At 35.2% G+C, this 12,079-nt stretch overlaps 1 protein-coding gene across 4 annotated transcripts in view; it reads right to left on the bottom strand.

Moving 5' to 3' along the window:
- Window positions 1-12,079, bottom strand: part of LOC101901818 (probable Rho GTPase-activating protein CG5521) — a 42,008-nt gene that overhangs the window by 15,346 nt on the left and 14,583 nt on the right. For all 4 annotated transcript variants that reach the window (XM_059126736.1, XM_059126739.1, XM_059126737.1 and 1 more), the window contains one exon: window positions 1,021-1,131. In XM_059126736.1, the coding sequence (XP_058982719.1) occupies window positions 1,021-1,131 (111 nt within the window). The remainder of the gene's footprint in view (window positions 1-1,020; window positions 1,132-12,079) is intronic.

Here is a 12,079-nt window from a genome sequence, read left to right as displayed (position 1 = left end):
CAGCTCTCGCTTAGTAGATCGCATATTACTGATCTTATTGACTGACCACAGGCTGTATCAGATATCTCACCTACTACCAGAAGACAAAGTATATGAAAAAAGAAACTCTTTAATTTTCTGATGCGTAGATTCCATTATCATCTATGAGTTTACTAAAATCACCTACCCTGCTAAAAACGCCTCATCAAACCTTACATACTATCGATGTCTTTCCTTTATGCTATCTATAAATTCTTTTTCCTACGATAAACACAATGGACTAAATGTCTCAAGGAAGCGGGTGTTGACCGAAGAAAACCAATGGGTTTTAAAGAACCTACTACAAATTGTATATCAGTCATTACCGGTCTAGGATTGTTTGGAATACCTAAAACCTAACCCCAACCTAAAACTTCTGTATTTTTCTAGATCACCAATAAATATGTAAGAGGAACATAAAGGAATTTTTGTTTAATAGGACACCCATACCTGAGGCTAAGACCACAGGCTATATTTTTAACGTCTAAATAATGAGGTTGTCTGAGCCCTTAAGGGCGATTTATTGCCGATACACATGTTTTGAGTGGCTAAGAAGATCGTTGATCCCAAGACTAAACGGTTTGAAAATGATGTAACGGATGCCGGGAAAGGCTGCATTCCTTCAATAGTCCTGTTTAAAGTTGATACAGAGATACTGCATTGCTGTGAGACCTAATCTCCATCTCCAATTTAACTGATCAGGCCTTCAAAGTGGGAGCAATTACTGAGTACATTTTATGCATCCGAAACACATGGTAGTTGTCATGAGTATAACTGATCAAATAGCCGAGACTCAAGGCATGGCTATCGAATAGCTATTCTATGGCCTTCTTCTGCTCATCACGAATAAAGAACTAATCTTTTACCACCTCGAGTATAGAAACTTTTGAACATTTTCAATATTCAAAGGAAAAACAAATTCAGCCTTTTTTACTGTTTTAATTGGACCAAATTTTTGACATTTGCTTTTTTTAAATAAAGTAATTATTAAATATACTTTACCTTTTTGTTTTAAATTCGCCTCCGCCTGAATAAATGTGTCGTATAAAATGAAGTACACATGGCTGTAATTTTTTTCGAACAATGATTTGGCTTCCTCATGGTCAACATTATCTGTAATGGAAAAAATGACAGGTGATAAATGATAAACATTATTTGCATACACTTAAAACAAAGAATTCTAATAAAAAATATCAAAAATTATTTAAAATAACATTTCAGTAGAACCCCGAACAAAAATCGTAAATCATCTTAAGTTTATTAGTTAGCAATAAACTTTATATTTACAATATTTAATTGCTCAAGAAGACTTCCTTTGTAAGATTTCTCGTTATGAAATTATAGACCAACTGAATATATTTGACAGTGAAATAAAATACGAAACGTGCGTAAGCTGTTTAACTCAGTGTTGCCAAAAATATCATAGGAAAAATCACCCCTATAAGAGATAATACAAGGTGAAATAAAAAACTACAACAAACACCCGGCATTTATTCTAGGGGGAAGAGCGACCATCGGCTGCTATGGCGGCCCACACCATCGCCATGGCCGGCGCTTTCTTTGTTTACAAACTGCTGGACAACGAATGTTTTCTCATCGGAGAAAACCAAATTCGGCAGTTCATCAATGTGGGAACAGAAGTTTGAGTGAAGTTTAGAGAGTGTCACGAAGTTTAGCTACGAAGCAATCAATAATCTGTGAGCAAGATGAGTTGCATTTACGACGCGGATGAGTAAAGACGTTCTTAAGACGGCTCGCATTAACGACGACGATATTCATATTTATTTCATTTCAACTTTTCATTGTTTAAATTACATTATCATTTTAATAAATTTGAGCTATTAAATATTATATTAATAAACCCTAGACAGAATATCGTGTTTTATTAAAAAGGAACCCTATAAATTTGGGGACTCAACCGCGATTAAGAAATAAAAATATAAATTTGATAAATTTAACGCGAAAACTATATAAGAATGCCAACTCCATTTGTGCAGAGTGTTACGTAAAATGTTTATTGTGTCGAACAGTACCAAACGTGTGAAAACTGTATAGGTTTTGTTAACCGTTCGTTTAACTTGTGTCATTGTGAAACAATATCACTGTTTTCATGTTTAAAATCTCCACAGACTATTATAACAATATTCTGGAGAAGAGGTTACTTGTTCGGAAACAACATTTGTGTTTGATGTCATAGAAAAAATCTCAAATTATTTTTATATGTTTGTATGTTCAAAATAACAGTACTATCCGGTTCGAAGTAAAATACAAAAAACGGTAACTTTGATTTAACCTTGACTCACAAAAGAGGAACAAAGCGCACCTGCAAAAAGTTCGAGACAAAAAACAACAACGATGCCTACTCTAGGAGATTTTGTTGTCATACGCAACAATTTATCTACGGCCAAACGGACAATAACAACGGCACTGCATAAATTTATCTTTGGTGAAGAAGGAGATCGATCAAACCGACGACGATTACGCTCTTTTGAAGGCTTTGAGTATGCAGAGGACAGTGCTGAGTATGAAGAGAAACTCAAATACATCAAACAGAACTTGTCAACAGCCGATCTAGTCTCAATTTGCAACCTATTATGTTTGAGTTACGACGTGGAGGATTTATGTGCTCACATATTCTCAAATCTCAAGAAAGGCATGCTGCTAGCAAACGACGGAGACAATGACGCAGAGAGTCAGGCCAACGCCGACGATGACGCAGAGAGTCAAACACAAGATGATGAGTGTTATGATGATGAACCTGAATCGACCAATGACAATGATTTAACAATTGTACCGAGACGAAACTACTCCAAGTTAGAAATGAGTGGAAATAATAATACCGTTAGTCAAAATTTGCAAAGCAGAATCCACATGCAGAACAAAAACAACGATGGAGAGACACAGCAACATGTAGAACGGCATCCCACGAATGATGTGCATAGTGAAGACTACGATAACAATAAAGAGAATATTACATGTATGCAGTCACGGTACAGCGAAACTCACCATGTGCCAAAATTTGCAATGAATTTCAGAGACATAGAAGACACAATAAGAAATTTTGATGGAAGTAAGAATTTGTCAATTCGCTCGTGGTTGGAGGAATTTGAGGAGAATGCCAGAGTTATGTGTTGGGATCAATTTCAAATGTTTATTTTTGCAAAACGTTCTTTGAAGGGCTTAGCAAAACTGTTCATATCAACTGAGAGAGGCATAACATCATATCAACAATTAAAGAAGGCTTTGTTAGACGAATTTGATACCGTGGTAAATAGTTGCCAACTTCATAAAATGTTGATGGAAAGGAAAATGTCAAAAAATGAGAGCGTTGAAGAGTATTTTCTTCACATGAGAGAGATAGCATCAAGAGGTTCTATTGAAAACAAGGCGCTCATGCAGTACGTAATAGAAGGCATTAAAGATTCAACAGTCAACAAAACCATTCTTTTTGGAGCAGACAATTTAAATGAGTTTAAGAAGAAACTTCGATCTTACCAAATGATGCAGATGTCAACAGTGAAAAAAGAATATTTCGAGCCAGTCCAATCGAAAGTGACAAATAAACACGAAAAGCCTGACATGATATGCTTTAATTGTGGCGGTAAGGGTCATGCATCCAAAAAATGCCGAAGTGCTAAGAAAGGTATGAAGTGCTTCAATTGCAACAATTACGGACATATTTCGAAAGATTGCCCATCAAAACAAAACGTAGACGTTCGACGAATAAATTCAGACACAGATATGAAAATAGAAATTAAGTTTGGAAATAAGAAATGGTCAGCCTTATTCGATACTGGAAGTAAGTTTAACATCGTGACTGAAAATGTCTACAAAGTCCTGGATAGGCCTCAGCTTACAAAAACAAACTTTTATCTTGTCGGATTTGGAAAAAACAGAATCAAGCCAATGGGATCTTTTGAACATGAAGTCGAAATTGATGGTGAGAAATATGCGTTATGTTTTCAAGTTGTACCAGCAACGTGCATAGATGTAAATGTTATTATTGGAAAAGAATTTTGCTCGTACGCTGAAATAACCATTACCCCAGAAAAAGTTCAGTTTAGGAAATTAAGAGATGAACAATCTGAAGAAGTTTATGGCATGATGGCATTGGATATTTGGAACAACGAAAAGAACACGGAAATTGATATCGGAGAAACGGCAAGTGATTACGCTAAAGGAAAAGTTATTGATATGATCAACAACTACCGACCGGAAAAGACAAAAGGAACGAACGTGGAAATGAGGATTACATTAAACCAGGAAGATCCTATATTCTGCAACCCAAGACGACTTCCTTTAACTGAGAGATATATTGTCGAAGACCAAATTGAAAAATGGCTCGCAGAAGACATAATCGAAGTGTCGAACTCAGAATTTTGTAGTCCAGTAGTATTGACGAGGAAACGTGATGGAACTCATAGATTGTGTATAGATTACAGGAAAATAAATAAGGTAATCGTAAAGGACCATTTTCCATTACCTTTAATTGAGGATCAACTTGATCGATTACAAGATGCGACGGTATTCAGCACAATTGATTTGCGAAATGGTTTTTTTCACGTGCCTGTAAATGATGAAAGTCGGAAATACACATCGTTCGTAACACACAATGGTCAATACCAGTTTAAGAAGGTACCATTTGGACTTACAAATTCACCAGCAGTTTTCCAGCGACATGTTAACGCGATTTTTAGGAGCTTAAACAGAGAAGGTGTTGCGCTACCCTACGTCGACGATATTATTATTCCAGCTAGAGACGAAAATGAAGCGTTAAGAAATTTGGAGCGAGTTTTGGAAACGTGCAAGGAATATGGACTAGAAATAAATTTGAAAAAGTGTCGTTTCCTAAAGAAGCGTATACAATTTCTTGGCCATGTAATTGAGAATAAAAAAATTTATCCGTCACCAGACAAAACAGAGGCGATGATAAAATATCCAACACCTAAGAACTTAAAAGACGTCGAAAGCTTTTTGGGACTCGCAGGGTACTTTAGAAAATTTATTCCACAGTTTTCAGTAATATCGAAACCGTTATCTGATTTGAAGTCTAGTAAAACACCTTTTTATTTTGGCGCAGAACAAATGAAGTCTTTTAATAAATTAAAAGAAATGATGGCGAATCAACCAGTCCTGAATATATTTAACCAAAAGTACCAGACAGAACTTCATACGGATGCATCAATCGACGGTTATGGAGCTGTTTTGCTGCAGAAGTTGCCTGACGATGGTTTGTTGCACCCCGTGTATTATATGAGTAGGAAAACGACTGAGCAGGAGAGGAAATATTCGAGCTACGAACTAGAGGTTTTGGCGATTGTGGAGGCATTAAGAAAATTTCGTGTGTATTTAATTGGATTACGGTTTAAATTGGTAACGGACTGTAACGCATTCACCAAAACAATTGAGAAGAAAGACGTACCAACAAGAGTAGCCCGCTGGATAATGTTCCTTCAAGAGTACGATTATTATGTTGAACATCGACCTGGCACTCAAATGCGACATGTGGATGCCTTAAGCCGACACCCTGTGATGTTCATTGGTGAAGATAGTTTGACGGCGAGAATAAAACATCTACAGCATCAAGATAACGACCTGAAAGCAATACGGCATATTCTTAATGATCAAACGGACTACGATGGATACTTCATAAAAGGTGATGTTTTATACAAGCTTGTAAATGATTGTGAATTAATTGTTGTACCGAAAGGAATGCAAAATGAAATAATTAGGAGCGCCCATGAAAGAGGTCATTTTTCTGTGAGGAAAACAAAAGAGCTGTTATCAAGAGATTATTTCATTCCAAAGTTAGAAGAGAAGATCCATAAACACATATCAAATTGCATTGCCTGTATAATAACAAATAGGAAAAAAGGTAAACAAGAAGGGGAATTACACACAATACCAAAAGGCGATATACCACTGCAAACGTATCACATCGATCATTTAGGACCGTTAGAGTCAACAAGTAAGATGTATAATCATATTTTTGCTGTCATCGACGCGTTCACAAAATTTAGCTGGCTCTATCCAACAAAAACAACATCTGCGCGAGAAGTAATAACTAAACTGCAACAACAAAGCTTAACTTTTGGAAATCCTGTCAACATCATCTCAGACCGTGGTTCAGCTTTCACTAGCGAAGATTTTAAGAACTATTGTGAGACGGAGAAAATTAATCACATGAAAATAACAACAGGTCTTCCGAGAGCAAATGGACAAATCGAACGACTGAACTCAGTTATCATTTCTGTTTTATCAAAACTAAGTATAGCAGACCCTACGAAATGGTACAAATATGTTGGTGATGTACAAAGAATAATAAACTCAACATACCACCGTAGCATCAAGAGTACTCCATTCGAACTGTTAGTTGGTATTAAGATGAGAACAAAAGATGACGTCAAAATTAAGGAGCTAATCGAAGAAGAGTTTATGAGGGCACACGATGAAGATCGAAATGAATTACGACAGAAAGCAAAACAACAAATATTGGATGTTCAAGCTGAAAATGAGAGAACGTATAATCTTCGACGCAGAGCTGCTACGAAATATAAGATTGGTGACTTGGTTGCAATTAAAAGAACACAACTTGGCGGAGGTCTAAAATTAAAGCCGAAATATTTAGGTCCATATCGTATCATCAAAGTCAAGCCTAACGATACATATGATGTCATGAAATGCGGTAACAGTGAAGGCCCTAAGCAGACAACAACTTGTGCTGAATTCATAAAGCCTTGGCCCAGAGAAGAAGATGACGACGACGAACTATTTTCGCAGGATGGCCGAGTTGTGGGAACAGAAGTTTGAGTGAAGTTTAGAGAGTGTCACGAAGTTTAGCTACGAAGCAATCAATAATCTGTGAGCAAGATGAGTTGCATTTACGACGCGGATGAGTAAAGACGTTCTTAAGACGGCTCGCATTAACGACGACGATATTCATATTTATTTCATTTCAACTTTTCATTGTTTAAATTACATTATCATTTTAATAAATTTGAGCTATTAAATATTATATTAATAAACCCTAGACAGAATATCGTGTTTTATTAAAAAGGAACCCTATATCAATTTCTTTCTTTCTTTATTTTCTTTCAGTTGCGGTGTAAGTTCTTGCACTTTTTGGAGTTTCAATGGCTTTACCCCGAGCTCATTTTTCAATATTTGCCGAATGGAATATTGCAATATGTTCAGCTCACGACCCATTCTCGGCCACGGGGACGCGGGTTTCGATCAAGTCGTTTCTTTACTTTTCGAACCATTTTTCCTGATGTTGCTGTTTTTTTCCGTCCACTTCCTTGACGTCGGGCTACGCTACCAGTACCAGCGATGGAACGGGACGCAAAAGATTTATTCACATTTAAATTCTGAAGTGCTCTAAAGATATCCACTTGTGGTTTTCCAGCCATATATAAAGAAATAACACTATCATGTAATTCCATCACGAATAACTTTTCTTCTGGAAAATTCGCACCAAAATGCTTTTGTAGGCTTGTAAACAATATAATGAGCTGTCACTGGAATACGAGTGGCTTAGGACTGGCTGTCGGACAAGTGGCTTAGAAATGGCAGCAGTCTGAAGTTGGTTGCGGTTTTTTCATTTCACCCTATATATTAAATTGAGAATTTACTAGTCGAAAAAGGTTAAAGTTCACATTTCCCTGAAGAAAATTTATATAATGGATATAAAACCTAAAAATATTACCAAGAAAATATTTTTTTTACTTTTTTAGGGCGGAACGTGAAACTTATGAGTATAACTTTTCAATAGTTTAAAAAAATGCATTTCAACAAATGCTTCTTTAATCATTTTACGGAAGCTTGCAGAAGATATAATCAACAAATAAAATAGATTTCTTTCTAGTCTAATCTAGACTTCAATTACCCAAATGTATGTAGCCCGGAATCAATTATTTGAACAACGTCCATGATAAAAAAAAAAAAAACATTTTTCCATTTTTTTCCTCCGTCATACCATTACACGTTAAACTGCTATCATAGGGATAAGATCTTTCCAACGTAATTGATGCAAAACTATACTTTAATCTATTTATATTTTCAATCAAGAAATCAAAAGAGAAATAATAAACATTATATTGAAAATTCTTAAAGTTCCATTGGAGTAATATTTCTGGATGATGATGACCCTTTCGAGGAAAAAACTAATAATAAAACTATACATGCTCTGGGAATTGGCATTACATGAGAATGCTTGGAAATATCACATCGTCAATGTGTTCACCTCTATCCAGTTATATTCGAACAAACCGCATATTAAACCACAATTAGTAACATAACTGCGTTCGGTTAATTTCTTTTTCTGCTTTGCTTTTTTTCCATTTCAACTTCTTCTTTATTACTCTTTTGTTTTGTTCGTTTTTCAAAAATTACTTCTTGGTATAGTTGAGGTTCTTAAAATAAAAAAAGTGTTGTTATTGTTCTTATTATTGTCGTAGAAAGCGGTAATGTATGCAGCAGGGGAGACGCTAGTCAGGTAAACAGTTGGCTAAAAAGTTTTAGCTTAGAGTAAAGCTTAATTTGAATTTGTAGGTTTTGTTCAGTGGTGACTGCATGCGTGCTTGTGTAAGTGTTTTTGTCTTTTAAGTTCTCATGAAATGCGGATTGTTCTGTTTATATTCTGTGCGATTGCGCATTTTACATGTCTGTCACCCAGATCGCTGTTGTCGCACCTTTCATTAGCTTTACCTACGTTAATTGCCTTATCGTTATGTTTGCTGTTTTCTTTTTCATTTTTTTTTTTTTTTTTGTTTTCTCCTGAACTATTCTACATGGGCATGTATACACACAGATACAGTAAACATTATTTTCAAGTCGTTAACATATTTAAGCTATTCTTTTTGACTTTTCCAAGCTCCAAGCTATCGTTGTTATTAATATTTTTTGTTATTAACATAATTTCCCCGAGCTACAAAAACATTTAAAACACACTGGCAAATCTACTTTAATGACAACGCAAAAACAACACTATTTAAAGAAGCGTGTGATTTTTTGATCTGCATTCTATGATGGACGATTCTATGCTTCAAACAAGAGCGGTCGATATATTAAATTCAAACAATGGCTTAGAGTCTACATTATGGCTGTGCTCTTTAAACAAAAAATGTTTAGGTTTTGTGAGTTTTAAATCGATAATCGTTACTTTACATCCATCAGCAACATAGTTTAAACAGAGCATCATACGTGGCATATTCAAAGGATTGTCCATTTTTGCCATCACTTCCTTTTTAGATGATCGAATTTATTTTCTATCTGCAACATAAAGTATTGTTTTCCGTACTTCTTTCTGAAAATTTATGCAATTTTGATGCTTGCTGTAGCGATTATATTAACGATTAGCAATTGTGTTCCGAATTATGTTATATTGTTAACTGTGTTCTGAAAGGATATTGCCATAACTATTCATTTCATTTATTTCACACAATACAATATAAATAAGCCAATATGGCAAAAATTTTGTATTAAAAACAAAAAACTAAATACATAACAATAATTAACAACGAATTATACTATATGTTTATAAAAAAAATTAAATAGCAATAATTAGACCCTTCGACACAACTCCTTCACCAAGTTGAACATCACTCTTTTCCAACCGAGCGAATGTAGCAACTACAAGCATAGAAAAAATCCTTACAACTATGAAAAAGCTATAAAATTACTCTATGGAAAATATACAACCATAAAAATGGCTCCCCAGCCAATAACTAAAAAGAAAATACAGAAAATAATCCGCAACCAAAAACTCGATGAACAGACAAATATTCAAAACACCTCTTCCTGTATACATATATCAATAGAACAAGTAAAATTACGTATGGTCAGAGGCAGCAGATTCCACAGTATCGCAACTCTCACAAGAAACGCTTTCTCACCAAAAATCTTGGAAGCAACAATTGAGGATTTCGAGATGATCTATAAAACTCAAACTTATTATATAGAGGAGAATTAACATTCCTCATAAACCTGTAATGACACATTGGGCGAAATTAGGCGATATTAAATATCTATCAAAGGGCGGACCAAGACTCTTAATAATATACTGCGTAACACGATCACTATAGCGCAACCCAAACACATACCCAACAATAGATTAACAAGTTTGCGAACAGGCAAAATTTGACAAGCATTAGCTCCAGAAATGTCCTCCAAACAATAGTTGACATAAGACATTTATAAAGATCTGGCTACTATAATCCTAACACCAAGAGGTCAATGAGCTTGAAGACTATAGAGAACCCTAAGCTAAAAACGCACATGAGACAGCAAAGAATCAACATGCCCTGAAAAATTAAGCTTGGCGTCAATGACTACACCTAAACATCTCATCTTATCCACAAAATTAACCACAAATGAGCCAACACAGATGCTCAGCGTAGGAACATATCAAGGACTTTTTAAAAGCTTCAGTCTTATTCCAATTGACAGACAAAGCATTAAAGGCGATCCACATAGTAAGCAATCCCAACGTAGTGTTCATCACATTTTCCAACTAAAAGAGATCTGCACTTCTAAAGAAGATAAGAATGTCACCCGCATACATGACGACCTCACACCTCATTAGACACAGAACCCACAATGTCATTAATGAACATAATAAAAAGCAGAGGGCCAAGCACAGTCCCTTGTGGGACACCACACCGAACAGCACAAACATCAGACTGAACACCCCTGTGTAGAACAAACTGAGATCTTTCACTCAAAATATTCCAAAGAAAGTTAAATGGGTTTAGCATGACAAATACAAAAATCTCATGGGTCCTATTCGATAGCTTTTCACACATACAAAGCATCCTTGCATGCGTCATATATCTGCGATAAGATTAGAAGGTAAACTATTCGTCCCCAATGTTGTCTGCATAGCATCCTTGCATACGTCATATATCTGCGATAAGATAAGGAAAATTAGAAAACCTGCCATAATGCCGCTTTTAGAACCGCAACATGGTGTATTTCCAACATCACTGTAGATATTGAAATTGAAAGCCAAAGGCATCCAGAATATAATTGGGTAAAAATCTTCATCTCTCCGCCTATTACGAGTTTCAAGTACCAAATTTGAAACAATGTGACTACATCTATAGACAATCTTCTGTCACCTGAGGTAAGTACCATTACCAACCAGAATCAAAAATTTGAAACAAATCACTTAGAAAAAACGGCTTAAATAGTCAAAAAAAACGAATATATGTAGTTATTCTGGAGCTATCGGAAAGTACAGTTATATGGGAGATATACGATTTTGCCTAATGATAAATGTGCAAAATTTTTCGCCGTCTACCACAATTAGTTTGAATGATTTAAACAAATGGACACACAGACTTCGAATAATACCCTGGTCAAGAATATATATTTTGAAGGGTCTGTCGTGATTATTTTGTGGAGTTACGTACGAAATTCCAATGATAATGTAGAGTAAAAATACATGGGACCCAAATTTCATATGCGAGAACGTTAAATGGTTTACACTTAGCAGAAATATGAACGCAATTATTTATTTATTTTAAACTATTTGCTTACTTTCAAACACAGAACTCTGGAGCTAATTTCTGCTAGTAAAAAAAAATGTGTCTTCGCTTCGCTGTAACTTATTCGGTAGAAATGCCTATTTAAGGTCGGCCAAGAAGACTACTTTTGATAATAAACTTAATAGTTTTTACACTGTTGTGATTTGGCTGTCTTTGAAATTTAAATCACAATTATATCTTTAGACACCTAACTTAGTTTTCCAGAAGATTTGGTAAATAAATAGGGAAAAACTCGAAAAAAAATGTATAAGCCAACCCACACATATTGTCTTGATTTTCAACGATTTTGAGCAACACTGTACAAAATCCAAAAATCCACTGTAACAAAAGAACTGTCCAATTAGCCTCTCAGCTGAAGAGGTAAAGAGGTTAATAATAATTTGCTACTAAGAAAAATCTGCCTTTTTCACCAAAAAAGTGTTTTAATTCTTCATCAGAATATCTTATAGCATGTTTCCATTGGAAACCGAACAACGTTGTTCGCTCTCAGAATTAGATACACGAATTAAATCGTT

This window comes from Musca domestica, unplaced genomic scaffold (genome assembly GCF_030504385.1).
Source record: "Musca domestica strain aabys unplaced genomic scaffold, Musca_domestica.polishedcontigs.V.1.1 4, whole genome shotgun sequence".
NCBI lineage: Eukaryota > Metazoa > Arthropoda > Insecta > Diptera > Muscidae > Musca > Musca domestica.
Note: the sequence above shows the minus strand (reverse complement) of the source record. Positions and strands in the feature narration are given on the sequence as shown.